The sequence below is a fragment of the Arachis ipaensis genome, chromosome B03 (assembly GCF_000816755.2).
Source record: "Arachis ipaensis cultivar K30076 chromosome B03, Araip1.1, whole genome shotgun sequence".
Classification (NCBI taxonomy): Eukaryota; Viridiplantae; Streptophyta; class Magnoliopsida; order Fabales; family Fabaceae; genus Arachis; species Arachis ipaensis.
This window is the reverse complement of record NC_029787.2, coordinates 130,870,045-130,893,246: the sequence shown is the minus strand read 5'-3', so window position 1 is coordinate 130,893,246 and position 23,202 is coordinate 130,870,045. Positions and strand designations below refer to the sequence as shown.

Sequence of the window (23,202 nt, the reverse complement as noted above, 5' to 3'; positions counted from 1 at the left end):
CTAGTGTAAAAGATAATTCATTGATCAAATAAGAATACTATATATACTTTCAAAATACTTGAGAATTTCTCTTCTTTATTTAATTGAATCCACTGCTATGCAGTTACGAAGTCCTGAGAAGAGACATTTTTCTCCGTGGCAAAATTAAAGGAGCTTATGCATCGGATTTAATTTGTTATATGCATAGCGTTCTAACAATTCCCTACTTTAAGTTAATTACACAATTGCGTGGCCTTAATTAGTTAATTAATTTGATTTCATTTTATTGTAGTTAAAAATAGAATTATTTATGTGTTTTTTATGGAATGAAAGAGCGAGAGTGTTTTACTTACACTATCAATCAGTTCAAATATAGTAAGTAGTGGACTAATACAGGAATGAAAAGCAACAGAAAATCCGGGGTGCAAGTAACTAATGATTTTACTGTAGGCCCCTCTTGGATAATGAGTGGTTACCAACTTACCATTACATCAAAGTTGAAAAAAAATAAAATAAAAAGAGAAGGTAGAATAAGACTTTATTAGAAGCTGTCGTAGTTAATTATTACGTGTCTGAATATATGCAAGTTGATGGTGAACTGTGAAGCTCGTGCACCTTAAATCAAACAATCCATCGCTCCAACTTTTGGCTGATGATGACATTCTATGACTAATTAAGGATCGGAATTTAAATTATTATAGAAAGTGAAAAATAACAAACATTTTGTGCATTTGTATCAAGTGGTAATTAATAATAACGTAATTATAAAGAGATGTGTGTATAATTAAGGATATGTACATATATTAGCACCAAAGTTTCATTATTTCATAAAACCTAAGCCATAAAGTTTCTTCTGTCTAGGTTTTGTATGTGCTGCTTAAGTAGGTAATATTGGGAAGCTAATTAAATAAAAAAATGACACTAACAAGGCGATACTTGTCTGCATTGCATGAAACAAATTAATTAATATATCTATATCTAAATGGAGTAATAAGTAATAACTCATAAAAAAAATATTATATATAGCTACCAATATTATTTTGTACATTTTGAAAGGAAATTAATTAATTAAATTAATTTTATCTAGAACTGACTGAACACCCATTGTATAGTTTTGAAATGTAATTGAAGTAATTAACTAATTATACGACATGATATTACTTAACATATGTTTTTGTCTTTTTGTCCCGTGGGTTCCACGAGCCTAGCACACTAGTGTAGGACTGGCAATTCATATTCTATCCGCGGCTACTCAATCCGGTCTAATCCGTTCGCATGTCTGCGGGTATGGTAGGATACGGATTTAGGGTATACCATATTTTATCCTACCTGCACCTCATATATAACACATATTTTATAAAAATTAGGTATATAGTGAAGGAAGTGAGAGTTGAACCCACAACCTCCCTTATGTAATAACTTACAATAAATGAACAATCACTAAAACTAGTTGGTTAATTTAGTAATTTAGAGCATTAGTTTTTTATTTTTTATGTTATTAATATGTATAAAATTCGAAATGATTGAATTTTATATTTACTTTGAACAAATTTGATATTTCGGCGGGTAGGATAGGGTATGGTAGGGTTTAGAATTTTAGGGTGCGGTAGGGTTAGGATTGAGAGATTCTCAACCCACAGATAGAGTAAGGTAGAATTTTAATAAAATTTTCAACCCGCAGGTAAGATTAGGGTAGGGCCACCCTACTCATTGCGAGCTCTACACTAAAGTGAATATAAAAACAATAGATTTTGGCCATGTCACTTCTCCAAAGTGGAAACATTGCATTTAGCTGTGTTTGTGAATGGTGTCATAATAGTTAATTGATGATGGCGAACAATTCCAACTATGTCACATTTGGTTTTATTATTATTGGTTACTTCATTACTTGTACTGCATTCTATTATGGCGGCCATTTGCTTTGTACTACAATTTGCTTGCAATTTGCAATTTTAATATGACCCATGCAAGTACAATTATTACGAGTGGTGTACAAATGTGATATTACTTGTTAATTAACACTTTTTAATTGCAAAATTTTCCTAATTATAAACACCCATTGTATTGTGGAAATGACTTGACTTTGAATGAAGTGACTTGAATAGACAATTTTAACACATGCGCCCATAGAATAACCCAAACCACCACCCCAAAATAGAAAGTCAGATACGAATAAATATTTAAATCCAATGAAACATGTCCCAACTCTAAAAAGTATTTTAAGTATTTAACTTCATCTGATCAATTCAGCATTTTTTAAGAAAAAATCTTACATGTCTTCGGAGTAATTCATAACTGATCTTGCTTTCATCAATTAATTGTGATTTATTATTATGTTTAGTTTAAATTTTAAAAATACTAATAAAATAATTTTTAAATTTTAATTTTAAAACTCTAAATCCTAAAATCTTAAATTCTAATTCTAATTAAAATAAAGCATGACAAAATAAATAACACAAAATAAAATACTCATTTGCTCTCAAAATATACAAGAAGATTTCATTTTTTAATTAAGTATTTAGTCATGTTACGCAATTATAATGCCCAAAAAGTAGGGATGGTAATATGTACCCTACTCACAGGTACCAATCCGACCCCATCCGATCGGGTAGGATTGCCAACCCGATCCGCAGTGGGTACAGTAGGGTGCGGGTAGGATCTTCGTGTGGGTCGGGTAGAGTGCGGGTTGAGGCTCAACCCTACCCGACCAACCTGCACTCTATATATATTTATATTATATACTTATATAAAAATATGTTTTAAATGAATGTTGAATTAAAGACTTCTCACTAAATACAAAAGATCCTTAACTACTAAAAGAAAATCATTAATTGATAATTTTTTTTTACATAAAAATCAGTTCTATTTTAAATTATTATCAAGTTATATGATAATGTTGTATATTTTTTATAACCCGCGGGTAGAATCGGGTACCCGCAGATTAAGAACAGATTGGGTTAGAGTTAGGATATTATTAACCCGCAAGTAAGATAGAATTGAGTTTATATAAAAATATCAACCCGCAAGTAGGGTTAGGGTTGGATCCAAACCTTACCTACCCTACCCATTACCACCCAAGGAGGCTGCATTCAAAAGGGTGCCATTCTTTATTAGCTGCAATCTTAATTTTCACTTTATAAGTTATAATTTGGTTTGGCTATTATTGTCTAGTATAAGTTTTATGTTAAATTTAGTAGCATTCTATTAACGATCTACATTTTTTAAAATATTTTTAACATAACTTTTAATTTTTTTATAATTTTAAAAAAATAATTCCACGTGGAAATTATTAATTACAAACGATGACATCTAATTGAGTTGATTTGGATTAAAACGAATAATAATTGTTAGAGAATCATTAGAATCAATTTAGATCAATTAGTATCGTCTAGTATATCTGTATATTAATTGTAGGATTCTATGTCTTTATTGCTCTGATTCATTTACCACCTATAAATACTCCTTGTATATTGTACCTTTGATCACAACTCAATAATACACTTTTCAGATTACTCACTCAGTCTCTTGTTTCTAACATGGTATCAAAAGTTTAGGTCTTTTTTTTTAATGAATATTAGTTCATAACCCCTTTGTTTTTCCTTTCCGGCAGTGTTCTTTGGCCTCTGTTTTCGTTCCCTTTTCGACGCTTTGGTTCGTCACTCCCATAACCATCTTGTTCGTCTTGTCGCCGTGATTCCATCGCAACCAGAACCGCCGCCATCCGCCGCCAGACGCGCCTCCACATGCCGCCGAAAGACGCTGCCACGACCAGGTTGATCTTCCTTCCAGATTCCACCCGTGCCTCTTTGCCCTCATTTTTCGATCTGTTTCCGACGCTTTGGTTCGTCACCTCCGTCATCATTGTGATATTCTCTTCGTCAGCTTTCCAACGATGCCAACATCGCCACCAGACGCCTCCGGACGCGCCGCCGAAACCTTTCTGGCCACCTCTATTGTTTTGCCTTCTAGAAGCTTCAGCAGCCGTTGGATCTTCGCCGCGATCAGACGCTCCTGGTGCTTCCACGTGTCGCAGCGAAGGCATCCTTGGTATCCGCCGACCTGCGCCCGACCCGACCCGACCCGCGGTTGACCCGTGCTCCACGTCACTGCCAGCGTGTTTCTGTCACTCCTCTCCGTTGCTGCCACGTGTCATCGTGGCGCTGACGTCACTGTTGACGTGGCGGACAAGCAGGACCCTCCCTAAGGGTTTTGGGTGAGCTCTTTCCGATTCTGCACTCCAATTTCTCATTTTCTGCTCCGAAATTGCTGTTTTCTCTCCTCTCTTTGATCTTTGTGACTATTATTATGGAAAAGCCAGATGTTTTTGCTGCCACCAACAGAAAAGATAAATTCTGTCGAAATTGTAACCGTTCTGGGCACCTCTTCCTCGACTGTCCTTCTGTTGAATGTCGCACATGCCACCAGAAAGGTCATATTAGCTACCATTGTTCACAGCTGTTCTACCGTTACTGCAAGCTCTCGGGACATTTAATTACTGCATGTCCTACTCGCCCACCACGTCCTAATCCACTCAACTCGTCTCCTGTCTCTCTTTCTGATATTGCATCTCTTCTTTAGCATCTTCTCTCTGTTTCTGGTAATACCCCTATTGTTTTTTCCACCCCTCCAAGTAATTCTAAATGGTACTTTAACTCGGGTTGATTTAATCACATGTCTCCATTGCGTAATATTTTCTCATCCATGTCTACCACTACAAATGGACATTCTGTCAATACTGCAAATGGCTCCCTCTTGCATGCAACACACAAGGGTTCTATATTCCATTCAACTCTTAATCTTCCTGATACTTATTATATTCCCAAATTAAACTTCAATCTTATTTCTGTTGGTCAACTTGTTGATATGGGTTTTGAAGTCACTTTTTTCGTTTCTGGTTGTCGTGTACAGGATCCTCGGACGGGACAAATCATCGGGACTGGACGTAAGGTCGGAAGGTTGTTTAAACTCGAGAATCTTCATATTCTTCCTGTACCAAATATCTGTGCTGCTTCTTCTCCCTCTACCCTCCACTTATGGCATCAGCGTCTTGCCCACACATCCTTAGGAAAACTGCGTCCTCTTGTGTCTCAGGGTGTTTTAGGTCAGGTTCCAAATGAATCTTTTGATTGCATTTCTTACCAAACTGCCAAACAACCTGCTTTATCTTTTCACAATAATTCATCTCTTGCTTGCTCTCCTTTTGATCTCATTCACTCTGATGTTTGGGGCCCCGCTCCCACTGCCTCTATGGGCGGAGCTCGATACTTTGTCATTTTCGTTGATGATTATTCCCGTTTTACTTAGGTTTATTTGATGACTAATCGCCATGAGTTACCTCATCTCTATATCAACTTTGCTACTATGATTAAAACTCAATTTTCCAAGGTCATTAAAGTTTTCCGACGTGATAATGCTATGGAATAATGTGATTCCAAACTCTTAGCCTTTCTTGCAGAACAGGGTACTTTGTCTGAGTTTTCTTGTCCTGGTACATCTCAACAAAATGGTAGAGTTGAACGCAAACACCGTCACATTCTTGACTCCGTCCGTGCAATGCTCCTTTCTTCTTCGTGTCCTGAGCGTACTTGGGGTGAAGCTGTTCTTACTGCTGTTCTTGTTATCAATAGACTCCCTTCTTCTGTTCTTGGTAATGTTACTCCTTTTGAGCGTCTTTATCATACCTCCCCAGATTATAGTTCTCTTCGAGTTTTCGATTGTGTATGTTTTGTTCTTCTTCAGCCTCATGAACATAGTAAACTTGAACCTCGGGCTCGTATGTGTTGTTTTCTTGGTTATGGCACTGAACACAAGGGTTATCGTTGTTGGGATCCTCTCTCTAAACGTATTCGTATATCTCGTCATGTTGTCTTCTGGGAGCACCACATGTTTTCTCGATTCTCATCCTTTGAGTCCATTCCTCCTACTCAGTCACCTTTGTTTACTAACCCCAATGTTGATCTTTTTCCTAGTGATGATTCTACAGATTCTATCTCGAGTGACCCTCCATAGCCTCCTGTTCTTCCGCCTTCTCCATCTTCCAATGATTCCAGACCGGACGATGATCCTACTCCTACCGTCATGCCTCCTCCTCCCGCTCGTTCTTCTAGGGTACAGAATCTACCTCCTCATCTTTTTTATTACCATTGCTTTTCTACTATTCTTCATCAACATGAACCTAAGACATTCAGAGAAGCCTCCTCAAACCCAAATTGGCAACAAGCAATGCAAGAAGAAATACAGGCACTTGAAAAAGCACATACTTGGGATTTGGTTGTTCCTCCTTCTGATCAGGAAGTTGTAGGCAGTAGATGGGTATACAAGATCAAGACTCGCTCTGATGGCTCTATTGACCATTATAAGGCCCGCTTGGTTGCTCAATGTTGTACGCAAGAGTATGGTATTGATTATGAAGAGACTTTTGCCCCTATCGCTCGTCTTACGTCTGTTAGAGCTCTTCTTGCCATTGCTGCGGTTAAAAAATGGTCTCTCAGTCAAATGGATGTGAAGAATGCATTTCTTAATGGGGATTTGAAAAAGAAAGTCTATATAAAACCACCTCCGGGATATCCTTGTCCTTCTAATAAGGTTTGTCTCCTTCGCAAGGCACTTTATGGACTTAAGCAAGCTCCTCGTGAATGGTTTGACAAGTTCAGCACTACCATATGCAGTCTTGGTTTTACTTATAGCCCTCATGAGAATGCCCTTTTCATTCGTAAAAGCGAACGTGGAGTTGTTCTTCTACTTTTGTATGTTGATGACATGATCATTACTGGGGATGATGTTGATGGTATCTCTGATCTCAAGGCCTCACTTCACCGTACCTTTGAGATGAAAGATCTTGGTTCTCTCAGCTATTTTCTTGGTCTCGAGGTCATCTCCACCGATGATGGCATCTATTTCTCTCAGGCTAAGTATGCTTCAGATCTTCTTGCTCGCGCTGGGATTACAAATAGTCGCACTGAGTCTACTCCTCTTGAGCCTAATGTTCGATTTACCCCTATGGATGGCACTGTTTTGGATAATCCGACTCTCTATCGACAGTTAGTTGGCGGTCTCGTCTACTTGACTGTCATCCGACCAGACATCACCTATCCAGTTCATGTACTTAGCCAGTTCTTGCCAGCTCCTCGTACTACTTACTATGCGGCAGTTCTTCGCATTCTTTGCTACATCAAAGGCACTCTATTTCATGCCCTTTATTTTTCTGTCCATTCCTCTTTGTCTCTTCAGGCTTACTCCGATGCTGATTTGGCTGGTGATCCCACTGATCGTCGTTCTACTACTGGTTACTGTTTGTTTCTTGGCGACACTTTCATTTCTTGGCGTGCTAAGAAGCAAACGTTCACTGCTCGCTCAAGCACAGAAGCTGAGTACCGTGCCCTCGCTGACACCATTGCTGAAGTTATCTCGGTTCGTTGGCTTCTCGAAGATCTGGGTGCTCCTCAGTCGTTCCCTACTGATGTTTTTTGTGATAACCGCAGTGCTATTCAGATCGCCCATAATGATGTGTTTCATGAACGCACCAAACACATTGAGATTGATTGTCACTTTGTTCGGCAACATATCCTTATTGATGCTGTTCGTCTCATTGCTGTTGGAACACTAGATCAGACTGCTGATATCTTCACGAAAGCTCATCACCCGACTCGTTTTCGGACTCTATTATCCAAACTCAAGTTGGTATCCTTAGCTCCCACTTGAGTTTGAGGGGGGATGTTAGAGAATCATTAGAATCAATTTAGATCAATTAGTATCGTCTAGTATATCTGTATATTAATTGTAGGATTCTATGCCTTTATTGCTCTGATTCATTTACCACCTATAAATACCCCTTATATATTATACTTTTGATCACAACTCAATAATACACTTTTCAAATTACTCTCTCAATCTCTTATTTCTAACAACAATTATTGATGAAACTGTTTGCAAATCAATTTCAATGTTAAGTCAGAGTCAATTTAAAATGTGGATTTTACATAACGCAAGTGGCATAATATACTTAATATTTTATCCTAGAGAGAAAACCTTAATGATAAGATCTTAGAGTGGACATTTACAATGACCCTGATAGTAGTTTGTTTAGATGAGGATCCGAAGAAATAAATTAAAAAAAAAATAAATCAAGAAAAAAAAGTATATTTTTTGTCATTACCTCAATAAAGATAAATTAGAGAAATTTTTTTGTGGTATTTTTTTTCCTTGGTTAAAGCTGAGAGAGAAGTGTGAAAAAATTATATTAAGTTCTTTTTAATTTATCTCAAGAAAACTACTTGAATATTGAATTACATATTTATATAAAAATACGTATATTATTTAACTTATTTTTAATATATATTATAACTTATATTTTATATTAATAACTCCATATAACATTATTCACTTTATCGGTTTATCCACAATGCAAAATACCATATATAGAGGTATGGATAAGAAATTAATACTTTAGAAAAAAATTATTTCTAAAAGGATTTCGTGAGTTTCAGATCCGTTTTCTTCTGTGCTTTATATTTTCTGTTGCTTCACATCAAATTCAAACGATGAAAACTACCAAAATCACCCCATCCTTTTCTGGTTCTCTTCTTTTTTTTTTTTATCCCTCTCTTTAAACGAGCAAAGAATTAAGGATTTGTTCAGTTTGTAAAAATATTTTGTATTAAAAATAAAAAAGAAATTAATTTTTTAATTGTGAGTACTTTTAATTTGCGAAAAAATATTTCGTTAATTCTAATATTTTTACACAAGTACGGATTTAATTCCAAAATTAAAAATAGTATAGGAACCCAATTAAAAGAAAATAAATATAAAAATTTGATTATAAATTTGGTGAAATTATAGAAATTAACAGCATAATTAAACCACAAACTAATTAAAAAAGTCTAATATTTCTTTTTCTTATCCACGATATTCTCAACCAGGCCAATGACTAATCCACTGTAGATTAAAATTCTATTTAAAGATTTGTCACTAACAATGAGTTACTGCATATATAAGAAGTAGGATTGAAATTGAACCCCTTAAGTGGAATATTTTTATTTAGGGATAAGTATTATTTTGGTCCCTAACGTTGAGGGTCAGAATCAAAATCGTCTCCAAAGTCATTTTAGATTTAAAATCATCCTTAATATTTTTTTTTGTATTAAAATCGTCCTTTTTAATAAAATAATTTTTTAAAAGACAACAATACCCCCAACCCCCAACTACACTACCGTTCATTTTGTATTCCCTGCCACCACCGTTCATTCTGCATTCTCCACCATCGTCACCCCCTTATTTCCACTATCAGCCATCCGATCATTTTGCATTCTCCACCACCACTGTTCATTCTGCATTCTCCACCACCATCACCGTCCTTATTTCCACTATCAGCCATTTCTTTCCACAATAACAATAACAACAGAACATACATTCAAATTCAAGAATCCATTATCAATAATAACAGAACATTCAAATCAATAATAACACAACATTCAACATTCAAAAAAATTTAAATGAACATAGAAATCAACACAAGCAGAAGCAGAAAGCAAAAAAAATTAACACAAGCAGAAGGCAGAAGCAGAAAGCAGAAACTGAAGTAGAAATAGATGCAGAAGTTCAAGCACAAAGCCAAATCAACAAGCAGAAGCACAAGAAGCCAAAGAAGAAGCACAAATTCAATAAGAAGCCAAAGTAGAAGCTCAAGCAAAAGCAGCAAGCAGAGGCCAAAGCAAGAACCACCGGTAGCTCGTGGGCGACGGAGCGACGGCAGCTGGGCAGATCGGCGGTGGCAGGAACCCAACTCAGCCTCAGATTCCTCTCTCTCCTAATGACCTTGACAGCTCATCTATATCTTCATGCACCAAGACGCAAATTATGTGTTCACAAGGTATGTCAAATGATTCCATTCTCATACATGAACAATTGAATTCCATCTAAATGTCAAAAAAGAATACACGCCACATTTTATTTGGCGTTCGGGCCAAACCGACAGAGTAAATCATATAAGAGCCAGTTTGCCTCATATTTATTACCTTTATTGATGCAGCTCGTACAAAGATTGGTTGGAACATATAAAATATTGATAGGGTGTAAACATTGGCAACACTCCTCTTTAACTGTTAAAAACACGTTTGCATACTGGGTCACCCATTCATAGATGCGAGGTCAGCCTGGACCTCTTTCCACCAAATATGGTTGACACATCGATTAAAGTGTTAAATGAACTCAACTAGATTGTACCTTGAATTGACATACTTTGCAATGATTGAGTTTAATCCCTCGCATCGAGAAGTAGTCCGAAAACCAGTAAAAAACTTTCATCTTATATGTGCAGTTGACCATGAATGTCTCTTCTTATACATATCTAGGACCCAACTCTTGTTTTCGACACCAAATCCCTCAACCATTTCAAACCACTTTTGACGAAATACATCAATTTCATAGTCGCATAGCATACACTTTTTAAACATGGAGGTAAACTGGGGCTTGCCAATATTACTTATTGCATTGCGAATCAGATGCCATGCACATAATCTATGATGTGCATTAGAAAACTCTTTCTCAATGGCAAACTTCATTGATAGATCACCATTCGTGATAACTAAAACAGGTGCTTTCCCATTCATTGCCACCTTCAGTTGTTGTAGTAACCACCTATATGTGTCTTTTTTCTCGTCGCAAATTAAAGCAACAGCAAAAATAATTATTTGATTGTGATGATTAACACCAGAAAATACCACCAATGGACACATATATTTATTCCTCTTATAGGTAGCATCAAAAGGCAGCACATCACCAAATAATGAGTAATTTGCCCTACTGAGACTATTGCACCAGAATAAATTGTACAAAGTACCATCGGCATCCACGTGATAATTAAAATAGAGAGAAGGGTCATTTGTTGCTTGATCTTCTAGATACTTCAAATCTGCATACGCATCACTAGGTAACTGGCGCCTCTGCTTTGCTATTTTATTGTATATGTCCCTTTGCGTGAAAAAGAGATACTCGTAGCCACATGCCTAATTTGCTAATGTTCGATATATCTGTCCAACACTAATCTCACCCTTTTCCATGTTAATCATGTGGCCAATATCAGCCTCGGACATGAATCTATGCCCACGAAACAATCCAGTCAACCGAGGATCCAGAAGCGGATGACTGTGTTCATCAGAAAAATAAGAAATAAACCAACGATCACTAGGTGCATCTAGACGAATCTCCATCATTGCACTGTAGCCACACCTTGTCTCTGGTGTAGGTTTTTTCTTAAAGTTTCCAATGCCATTATTATTTTGTGGTCTAAATCCTTCACGATGACATACAAAATTCTTCAACTTAAGTACGCTCGCACGACTCTTCCTAGTCCTGTTCTTCCGAGCACTAAAGCCTCTTGGCCTTGCATATCTATTGTAGAACTCAAATGTAATGTTGACATCAGAAAAGTGAAAATGACATACATATTCGTCCCTGATGTTCCAAAATTCAATCATCACAATGTCTTCGAGTGAGTCAATGTTATACCCTTCGTCGAAGCCGTGATAATCGAACATTGGTTCCACATTTGTGTCGTCCTCATCCATATAATCCCTGTCAACTTCATCATGTTTTTCTTCCTCCTATGCTCATACTGATCATATGATATATGCTCACTATTAACCCCTTCATGAGAAAATTTCTGACCCATTACTTTTTGAACACAAATACACAATTCAAAATAAAACTTAAGTTTGTACATAAATTGCGAAAAGTGATAAGAATAAATATTTTTAAAATAGAGACCAAATTCCTTATATATCATGCACATATTTATGCCAATTTGCCAATTTGAGCGATCAACATTTATACAAATTGGAACATTAATACAAATTTAAGCGATCAACATTTTAGCGATCATGCACTTATTTATGCCAAATTCCTTATTGGAACTCTAAAACCAGCAATCAACATTAATACAAATTGAGAGTGCTTGTTGCATCAAAGTAGCGATAAAATAACTCATTTTTGTGTATTCACTTGAAACTCATCATAGCATAAAATGTGGCTCTCACTACTCACTTCAAATTCATTCTCTCAACACATCAAATCATAGGATGGACTGTGATCCCATTTTAACTGGCCACCCACTATATCATCCTACGATGATGGGGTGATGAGTCCCAAGCACATAAAAAAAGTACTACACAAATATGTCTCTTCTCTATAGTTGGGGACTATTATGCTAGAGGCTTACACTTTCATGAATTAAAGTTCAGAGTTTGATAACTTATAATTACTTACCTGAAGTGAGGTCACGTAAGGAGTGGTCAACAGAAACCTGATCATCCAAGAAAGAAGAAAGCAGTGGTAGAGCTTCGCAAACACAAACCCAAATCAACTAATATTAATTCTAAGATCAGATAACTGAAATACATAGCACAACCATGCTAATGTAAACTTGAACTCAAGAAAGTAGAACTAAAAAGCAGGTTTATTTTGTCGTTTCTCAAACTCGTTAATCTAAATAATAATAATAATAATAATCCACATTTTCCAATTTGAGCAAATTATGCAAAACTAAAAAGCAGGTTTATTTTGTCGTTTCTCACACTCGTTAATCTAAATAATGGATAAAGAAAAAGGGATAATTAAAGAAATCATTCAAATGGTGACAACCAATAATAATAGTAATTGTTAATTCTCAATTCTCACGATCCATAAAAGGAGAAGATCATAATTTTAGTTTTATGGAGTTATGGTTAGTTAGTTACTTGGATACAAATGCCGATTACACAGTCAATTCGATAAATTTTCTATTTTAGCTACCAATTAAAAAAAGAAAATAAAAAAAATAAAAAAACAAGAGTTGCTTAAACCAAATAAGAATTAGATTTCAAAACAAATGAAGAAAAGATAACATAAACACAGGATTGAGAGAAAAATCTGACAACGAACGACATTTAAAACAATTTCCATTGATGCAGCGGAACAAATAATAATTCAAAAAGTAGCCAGGCATAAGATATGGTCATAACTCATAACTCTCAACCTTTAGTAGTAATTTAAACAACTGAGCACAGTGCAAAGTCCATAATGATTTAGCATACTAGTAAAACATATCTTCAAAAATGTGAAATTTCATTATTAAATCTTTTCTATGAACTCACTGTCAATATTAAAAATTTCACAAATCTAAACCATTGCTTAAGTGCTCATCATATTTTTAAATCAGTTTCTCTCAGCGTGGTCCCACTACTCACTAGGTCTAAGATGGCATCAACAATTCCCATCTAAATGAAGCAAAGGCAAATAAATCAACCAGATAAATATCATGTCTAGCATATGGCAGCAGCATCACTAAGACGGACGCAACAACAACTAATTACTTCATTCTAGAAACAATTGACTAAAATTACAAACAAATGAATAAAAGGGTAAATGTTTCATATGGCCAAACAATTAATTACTTCACTTCAACCATGTATTAAGATGCAAAATGAAAATATAATATATATCAACTGAGACATCACAAACCCCAATGAATATGAAAAACTGTTAAGTTATAATGCTTGTCACAGTCCATTTTATGGTTGATAACAAGAAAGCACAAACAAAAAACTATTAAGTTCTAGATATTATATTTTACCACTAATAATGGCTCTAATCTCATTCTTTCTGTTCTGTTTTCTGATCAAACAATTCAAAATAATTCAATGGCTTACCCTTTGAATAGCCACATTCCCTTTTGGGGTGACAGTGATGGTCTGGGGTACTGCAGAAGCCAACTCACTTGGTAGATTCCTGATCAAACAATTCAAAACAACAGCTTTAGCATACACATGTCTTACGAAGTCAATAAAATCTCATATACATTGGGGATTCTGCATTTGTACACGCGGGATTATAGGATGTGTTTACTCACACAATATGAATATGAATGAAAAACTTAAAAAAAAAAAAAGCTGCAGACTTGAGAAATTCAGCATCTTACTCTTCTCCATCAGGTTCATTTATCAAGCGTAAAAAAATCAGTAAATCAAATCAATGCATTAAACCAGAAAGTTAACATTCAGAAATTTAAACTATATACGTCGCAACTTTATGCTAATAGATTCAATATTGTGACTCCTAGTGTTTTCTAAGTATTAAGATTATCAATTCTACTCAGATGAGGAAGCCATTAACACTACCAAAAACAAGGGATTTAGCCACGAAAAAATTCGTGGCTAAACTCTAAAAAAACTGTGGCAATTACGCTTTGGCAACAAATGAACATCTGTGGTTGAAAAGGGCGACGCTTTTTTAATTAGTCACGCTTTTTACCCATTAGCCACAGTCTTAACACCCATAAAGATATTTTGTTAGCTACAACTTTAGCATGTTTAGACACGCTTTTTTCCGTGGCAAAATGAAAAGATGCATAACGAAATAATTGTTTCTGCCACACTTTACCCGTGACAAAATTGGCCAGACCGGACTTTTTTGCCACACTTTTTTCCATGGCTAACAATAAAAGTTAAATTAAAAAAATACTTTATAATAAAAATGCTCCTTAATATAAAATTTCATCATATAAAAAAAATAATAACATTCCTATACGAATTATCCATAGTATAAAAATATGAAATTAACTAATACTTAGTATTGAAAAGCAAATATCCTGGATTACATGGGTTTAATGTTAAAAAAATATTTAAATATAACTATTACAAAATAAATTTCAGACTTTGCTAAAATGATACAAAAATCTGAAAGCCTAAAAGTACCAAGACAAAATGAATTTATCAATCTCTACATTTCTTGTTACACATACAACCCACATGCAAAAATATTTCTAGATAAATAGCAAAAAGGACATGTAACTTCAGTCACTGAATTATACATCATGTCGATACTCCAGTTGCTTTGTGTGCTCCAATAAAATCTGCTAAGTAAGACAGAGATCAGGAATCAAGCTAAGAAATTAATAGGCCATGATTTGACTCCTTCGAGGATGATCAGAAAAATTAAGATACAACACTTACTTCGAGGGTGTAATTTGCAATTGCTTTGCAGCTTTTAATTACTAGTTGCATAACATTTTTCAAAATGTCAATTGGTAATTTAGAATTTATCTATAGCCAGTAACAAAAGAAAGAATGCATATTGGGATAACAAAAAAGAAAGATCTAACATTAATTTACATTGTTGACTAAAAGAAATACAAAAAATAAAATGATGCCAAAAAAATTAACATGAAGAAGTGCCACTTTATTCAACTTTGGCAGAATTCTTCTATTTAGTTCAAATTTATCCATATTCATACAAATTTTAATAATTACAAAGTCACAAAGCTAAATCAAAAGTTGAACAGTTTAAAAGAAAACACAAACTTGCATGGGGATCCAGCGTCGACAAGAGCCAAAGTTGCAGCATTGATACACGCAGATCTAGTTCCTACACAAGGATATTGAAAAAAAGAGTGTGAATGGTAAAAAAAAATAGTCTTTTAAATAAATAAAATAAAGATCCAACAAAGAGAGAATATTAGATAAAGATAAAAAAGAGCTGCTAGGGTTCCTTCCAAATTCTTTGTGATTCAGAATTGCCTGTAAAATCTTGATTTCTGCTATTTTGAGACCTTCTTTGGCGACTTAATGTTAAATTTACTAAGGATACATAGAAATTGAACAATAGTCTGAACCTATGAGTTCTTCTGATTTTCTAGTGAGTGGATTTTACTTTGGTGCTAAGTGAAAGTTACTTTAAAGTTTTTTGCCCAAAATTTCACTTGTATTATTGTAAACGTTCATTTGAATTTCAGTTAAGTAATTGAAATTTTTAATTTAAATTAATAGTTAATTATAATAAAAAAATAAAAAATTATAATTATATACCATATTTTAAAGACGGTACATACTAATTAGGATTATATCATAAATTTTATACTTTTAACATTCATTCTCAATTTATTAGAGTTATAAGCATGTACTCTTTTTTATACTATTCCAATTAATACATATCTTATCAATTGAAAATGGCTGAAAAGGAGAGAGAGAAAAAACCAACTATCCAGAGACTGGATAAGCCTGTAAAATTGAAATTTATTATTAAGGTTTAAATTTGAAAAAAAAGTAGAAACTGCCTATAAAATTTTTTAAAAGGATGAAAGTAAGCATCGTTTGATTTTGTCACGGTGAGCATGCGGTCTGTAACAATTGAGAGAGTCCAGCTCAAGTTGGCTACAGATAAACAAGAATGTGAAAAACTTCGGAAATGGATCATCTCCAGTTGTTTTAACACTTGAGGAAATGAAGTGTGATTTCTTACCATTAACTTTATAATTATAAGTGGGACCAAAATTAAATATGAAAGAAAGAACAATGAAGGGTAAGAGATCACAATTGACACCATCCAGTTTTTTTTACTTGAGAGGATCTACCCCCGAAAACTTTCACACAATTTAACCACAGAAAAAACAAAACGTTGCAAGTAATTACCACGATCATAGAAATTTGCCACCACTTCTTGTTCGTGAGTATTTTCCTGTGGTAAACTACCATGTTTCTGGTAGTATAAGAGAAGGGAAGACTTAAAAAGTGGTAAGAGAGGCATAAATCAATAGTCTCACCCGTACCAAGAGAATCAATCAGGTATCTATTTCACCCGGAAGCATGTTGAGGCGGCGGCGGTAGTGTGTTGCGCGGCGGGGTCGACAGCATGTTGCGGCGTTGTCTGAGGCGTGTTGCAGCGACAATGATAAGCGAATGAGAGATACAGCAGAGAGAAAGAGGATGAGAGAATGACAGTAATTGAACGAGGAGGCAAAATTCTAATAGATCAAATGTTTCTCTTCTCTGAAATTAAAAGGAAAATAGAAAAAAATGTAAAATATAAAAATTAAATGGATTAATATTTAATTATCAATTTTTTCAAAAAAAAAAAAAAAGATGGGGTATATTTTGTAATTATTTTGATGATGATTAATCATACTCCTTAATAAAAGTAGGAGTAAGAAATCATAACCTCAATTTATATATGATTGTTTAGGACAAGCCTGCAACTAATTTTTATTTAGGATATTTGCGTAAATTTAATTTTTCATTAATTTATTGATATAAATTACCTTAAGATATATATTTAAAATATATAAACCAACACATATGTATCCTGATATGCATAAAACATATTTCGTAATTAAGTGCGGCGTCCCGCTACCCTTTCCTCCTACCTCACGAATTATTTTTTTTTTTTTAATATAATATAATATAATATAACAGTATTTTTTTAGGGTGTATTAAAGCTAATATTGCATGATTAAATGAAAACTTTGGAGTGCATTTGTATCCGTTTATTTCAAGCTGAAACCTTAAGGTAAAAATAGTAGACGTATAAGAAGCTGTAGTATCTGAAAAAGATCACATAAAATTTCAATATTAATGAACTACTCATGAACATATACATACAGCTTACATGTATAATAAGGTTACTCTGCAGCTTCACCAAAATTGTTAGCAAATGACCATTGCAGTTTCCTAAAACAAAGTACTGCAGCACTCGCAAGTCAATGGATACTGCTATTTACAAATATGTTAGTATGTTACAACCTTTGTTGGCAACTACCTTACCTATTTACATCTTAGGAAGTCATACTTCATTAATCATTACCCAACAATTTCCATGCAATTAGCGAGCAAAGGGCAAAGGCAACACCTTAAGCAACAAGCAACCCCGACCACTCACCACAACACAAGTTGCCAACAAAGATGCAACAAAGAACCAATTCCGTCGGCGCATGGAGTCTGGATGTATTTGTAAGCAGAATGATGGCTATTTCCATTGCCTTTCAGCTTCTTTGAATTCAGCATAAGGTCGAACATTTATATCTGAAACTCTGGATAATAAATGCAAGCTCCCTGATGGTGAAATGACCTCCCTTCAGTCCTTGACCGTGGAATTATAAGTTTATAACCAAACCAACTGAGGACTGTGAGGTCCAACTCCAACAGCCATCTCCAATGCTATTAACCAGTCAAGACCCGACATACGTATCACGGCAGGGATCAACTGTACAGAAAAGGAAGGATGAATTTGACCTCCTTACTGTCAACTATAAGCTCTTAAAGGTTTTAATATCTGGCGACGCAGCGGAATAGGAAGAAAGAAATGGTCTCCTTCAGTGGCGGAGCTTAGTTCAAACAAGCGGGGCCATGGCCTCCCAAAACTTTTTATAAAAAATTTAGTAGTACTTTTTCAAAAGATAAAAAATAGTTCAATTGATTTAAATACTTTACTATGATTTAAAGTATCTAATAACTTCAATGAACAACACTCTCTCTATCTTTAAGTTCAAATATAAAAAATTAGATATTTTTTATTTATTTAATTTAATATTATTAAAAAATCAAAGAATTGATACATTTTTTAAGAGGAAGGCTAATATTTAAGAAGGAGAACATATAACTTTTACAATATCAACACCTGTAGATAGTTCTTCTACTTTAATGAATCACGAAGAAAGTGAGATATAATCTTCAAAAGTTCAAAAAGTTACATCTGATGACTTTAACCTTAACTTTTTGGAACAAAATCTTGAAAAACGACTTTAAATTTGACAATATCACCAAAGCCAGAGAGATGAGATTAGACGAACTTATCTTAAATGGGATTCATATCAAAAATATTTTGACAATTATTTTTTATCTGGCCCCCCAAAATTTTGTTTCAAGTTCCGCCACCGGTCTCCTTAGAAATGGATGTTCCAATAACTGAGCTGCAGTTGGCCGTTTACTTGGGTTAACTTGTAAGCACTCAAGGATAAAATCCCTGGCATCCTTCGACAATGTTTCAGGAATAGGCGGAGGTTCTCCTCTCCCAATTCGAAATAATGCTTGCACCTATCATTAATAAACAAATAAAGAAAATAAAATATTGATATAGGAAAAAATATAAACTTAAAACAAAAGAAAATACTGAGAAATGTTACATACTCCTTCCAAATCAGAGTAAGGACGTTTCCCTATCAACATCTCCAAGACTGTACAACCTAAGCTCCATATATCAGCTGCTAGTCCATACCCATCATCATTCTTCAAGTTAACAACCTATAATGGAACAACTCAAGGTCAAACTCACTAACTCACAAAAAGCTCATATAGTACAATATAACTCATTCATCAGTTTATCCAAACATCTTCATTCTCCAATAAATTACAAATGAGCGGCAAACTACTTTTCTAAGATTTTTAATTTGAAACAAGAAAATCCATCCAAGAAGATGGTTTGTCCAGTCACCAGGAGAATGGCTTATCGAAACATCAACTTAATGTTTGTAGAGAAATACTGAACACACAGGATATATACTATACAATATAAACTAGATAGCCATATCTCATTCTAGTTTATCCCTTTGAAGGAAATTATTCCAACCAAATGACACAAGAACAAAGACAAACCTCTGGGGCCATCCAGTATGGGGATCCTTTGCTTGATTTAACATTTTCAGTTGCCTGCAAAGAAAAAGACCAAATCATTATAATTTAAGCAGCAGCATTTGGAATTCGCATCAGGGCAACAGCAAACAGGGAAACTCAGTATTATATTGTTGAAGAAGGTTACCTTTGCCAACCCAAAATCCGCAAGCTTGACTGACCCGCTTACATCAACCAGGATATTGGCACACTTGATATCCCTATAAAATTTAATATTAAAAGAAAAGAGATGCAATTAGTTGCAGACTGATGAAAAAGCGGCTTCTATCGTAGTTGTCTCAAATAGTACAACACAAAATACATCACATACATTTATACTCTGAAAAGTTGATCATGATAGAGGACACACTTAAGAAGCTAAAAAGAGGAAGTATAGTCATACGACTTAAAATGCCTTAGTCATACAGCTAGAAAGATATCCTCATAAGTCATATCCATTATCATCCAGCTTCTACCATGTAGAAAAATCTAGTTCAATACACAAATGCACAATCACTCATAACCCGTACATTCTAACGTCACTAAACCATGAAGTCTTGTAACATAACTATGCCAGAAAATTCCATCACCCAAATATGATTGCTGTTATCATAGGCATAGTCAATAAACCGAATCACAAAAGGACAATCACTCATGATACCTGTGAATCACATTTTGATTGTGAAGATATTTCAAGCCATGCAAAATCTGCCTTGTGTATGCAGAAACGTGAGAATCATTTAAGCTATACTTCTGATAGAGACTTAACAATGACCCTTTAGGCACAAGTTCAAGGAAGATATAAAGTGAACTTTGGTCCTGGAGAAGACAAAATATAAGGCAATTAATTACTGCAGTCAATTATTATTAAAATAGTAATGAAGGGAATAAATTAAGGCTTCCATTAGGAGCATACTTGTGATTCTACCAAAAAGAAAGAATTCAAATTTGCAATGCACTTATTTTGGTTGCGTATTCAATTCCTAAAAGTGAAGTTGGTCTTCCTATAATATCATATTCTGGGAGCATATAAGAAACTTGTCTATTGCCACCTAGATGTTGCATACCTCTTGAGTGCCAAAATATCGAACTATATTCTCGTGTTGAAACCGACTCAAAAGAGATATTTCCTGAGACAAAGAGCACAAATAATTAATGGTGGCATTATCATATAAGATGGAATTGACAAATGAACATTGAACAATAAGTAATAAGCTCTAACAACAAGGCTAAAGAGTTCCTACCTGCCGAAGTTGGAATAAGCTCTGTTTACCCTGGTTACTACCTTCATCCAGCAAAGATGCCTCCTTCACCGCAAAAAAGAATCCATCACTGCAAGAAAAGAAAATGTGCATGTGATTTAAGAAACAAGGAAACCACTTTGCAAATCAAAGCTCACTAATACTTTAGAGAGTTTAACGTTAGCAAATTTTCCCTCTTTTCATCATTAATACCTCTTAACTGTCCTTAATGCTAATTTCCCCTTTATTTATCAAAGTAAATCTCACATAAACATGGAAACACCACCAACTTAAATAATGTCCTTAAGTGTAACGACAAACAGATAACCAGGGTTTTCCCCAAACTACAAGTCAGCTCGAACAACAAACACAATCTCTTAATAGGTCAGGTTATAGAGCATGTGTAATGAATACGCATGTTCGCAACTCTACTCATTAAAGTAACTAACCAACCAACTAACCAAATGAATAAATAAAAGTAATTAAATGAGGAAAAAGCAAACACTCACTCTGTAAAACCTTCATAGACGGTTCCAAACGACCCCTTTCCCAAAACGTAACCTTTTTGCCACGACGAGAAAGTTCGGTTAAACCACTCAATTAAGGAACCATCAACCGCGCCAGAACCAGAACAAGGACAAGCTCTTTCCCCGCCAATATCACTATCATCATCATGGGACGTAGTAAAGGAACCTGAATCCATAAAAAGCATGCTTCTTTAATTGCGTTCCTTTTGCGTTGTTGATGTTTTCCGGTACAAGGCAGTGAATCCAATAATATTAGCCAACGACTCGTAAAGTCAACAATGACCAAATACCAATGTGATTCCTCGTAGATAGGGATAAAAACTTGCAATTAACCTTAAATCATTATAAACATTAGAAAAATAAAATAACATATTAATGGGAACAAATTGGTCACTTATACTTTAATGACGTGGCTAACTTTCAGTGACATATAAGTTCCAAAGAAATCAAAGATAACATCAGCCGGTTTGTATTTGTCGCTTAAAGTATATCGTTGCAAACACAAAAATACTTGTTAAACGAAAATATGTTTTAAATTTAACAACTATTTTTGAATTAATTATTTAATTATAAACTTTACTCGTGTAAGTACATGGCATGGTTTAGTCTAGAAAAAAGAAAATTAGATATCCATACAAAATTATTAGACAAAAATATTAAATAATAACTTAGAAACATTATAAGGATAAATTTACTGCAAAATGCTTAGACATGAACTAGCTGATTAGATCTTCATTCCTACGTCGAAATTAGGGGTGGCAAATGGGGCTAAATCTGCCGGGCCGGCTCGCGTAACCCGCCAAAAAGGTGGGTCGGACTGGAAAATTGGGACCGCCAAATAGTAAAAGCCCGCCTAATCCGCACCGCTTAAACCACGTACTTTGGTGGGGCGGGCTTTTCCGCCAGGCTTAGTGTTTTCTTGATAAGGGGGTATTTTTGTAATTTTTTTGCCAAAATCCAACTTTTCCCAACCTAACTTACAAGAGAATGAAGATGAAAATTGAGTGTTTTGGATTATGTTTTTTTTTTTGAGAAAATATTTATAATTATGTTTTAGATTATGTTTATTTTGCTTTAGAGACAATATTTATAATTATGTTTTGGATGAAAACTTGGTTTATAATGATGTTTATTAGATATTTATAATTACAAAGACTTTAATATTTGTGAATATAGAAATTATAATTTTTTTATACCTTTAAAAATTATAAATTTATTAAAATAGTTGTGAAATTATATATATTATTTAATAGTTAATAGTAAAAAAAAAAGAGGAGATTTGGCGGGTTTAGCCCGCCAGCCCGCCGTTAGGCGGGGCGGGGCGGGCTTCCCCGCTTGCCACCCCTAGTCGAAATACACGTGTAATCATAAGTGCAGCCAGGTTTATAACCTACAATATGTTACATTTATATGTAAAATATGTTTGTAGGTAAAATACAAATCACAAAAATATAATTACAAGAAAAAGTATAATGTGCATTGACTTCTAAACTTACTCGTGATTCGACACATTTCTCTAGCACGAGACATCTAAATGTACTTCTATAACCTTTTTCATCTGAGATTACCAACTCTTCAGAATTGTCAAAGTCATAAAATGGTTAGCCAGGAGAAACATAGAATTTATAAACTATTATATATCACGCATAAAAATAAATCACACATACGGATCTAACGTATCCGAAAAAATATAGGCTGCAACATTAGCCTGAAGCTCGATTAACACCATCGAAGGTGTAGGCTCAAATGCAATAAGTGTCCACCACTGCAGTTAAAAAAAATAGTTTCAAGTATTAAACTAAAAAATAAAGGAAATAGACAAAAAAGTAAAAGAAAGAAGAAAAATTAGGGATAAGTACGATTTTGGTCCCTAACGTTGAGGGCCAGAATCGAAACCGTCCCTGATGTAATTTTCGACTTAAAACCGTCCTTAATGTTGCATTTCATTTTAAAATCGTCCTTTCTAATAAATTTTTTTAATTTATTCCGAAATTACCCTTACTTTAATAAAAAAAATATAAAATTAAACAAAAAAAAAAACGCATT

At 34.5% G+C, this 23,202-nt stretch overlaps 2 protein-coding genes across 2 annotated transcripts in view; both read right to left on the bottom strand.

Annotated features, from left to right (window-relative positions):
* LOC107633869 (protein FAR1-RELATED SEQUENCE 11-like) lies at positions 10,983–11,543 on the bottom strand. The gene has a single exon (XM_021117474.1). It carries the CDS (start codon positions 11,541–11,543, stop codon positions 10,983–10,985), a length of 561 nt encoding a protein of 186 aa, XP_020973133.1.
* LOC107631583 (mitogen-activated protein kinase kinase kinase 1) overlaps positions 17,417–23,202 on the bottom strand; it is a 26,273-nt gene continuing 20,487 nt past the window's right edge. Inside the window, exons 2-10 of the mRNA XM_016335073.2 lie at positions 21,139–21,322; positions 20,633–20,720; positions 20,456–20,518; positions 20,050–20,207; positions 19,537–19,609; positions 19,374–19,427; positions 18,909–19,022; positions 18,664–18,815; positions 17,417–18,092 (exon numbers count right to left, since the gene is read on the bottom strand). Of these exons, the coding sequence (XP_016190559.2) occupies positions 18,029–18,092; positions 18,664–18,815; positions 18,909–19,022; positions 19,374–19,427; positions 19,537–19,609; positions 20,050–20,207; positions 20,456–20,518; positions 20,633–20,720; positions 21,139–21,322 (950 nt within the window). The 3' untranslated portion in view covers positions 17,417–18,028. The remainder of the gene's footprint in view (positions 18,093–18,663; positions 18,816–18,908; positions 19,023–19,373; positions 19,428–19,536; positions 19,610–20,049; positions 20,208–20,455; positions 20,519–20,632; positions 20,721–21,138; positions 21,323–23,202) is intronic.

Coding starts and splice junctions, on each gene's coding strand:
- LOC107633869 (XM_021117474.1), bottom strand. CDS start 11,543: ATGGATGAGGACGACACAAATGTGGAACCAATGTTCGATTATCACGGC.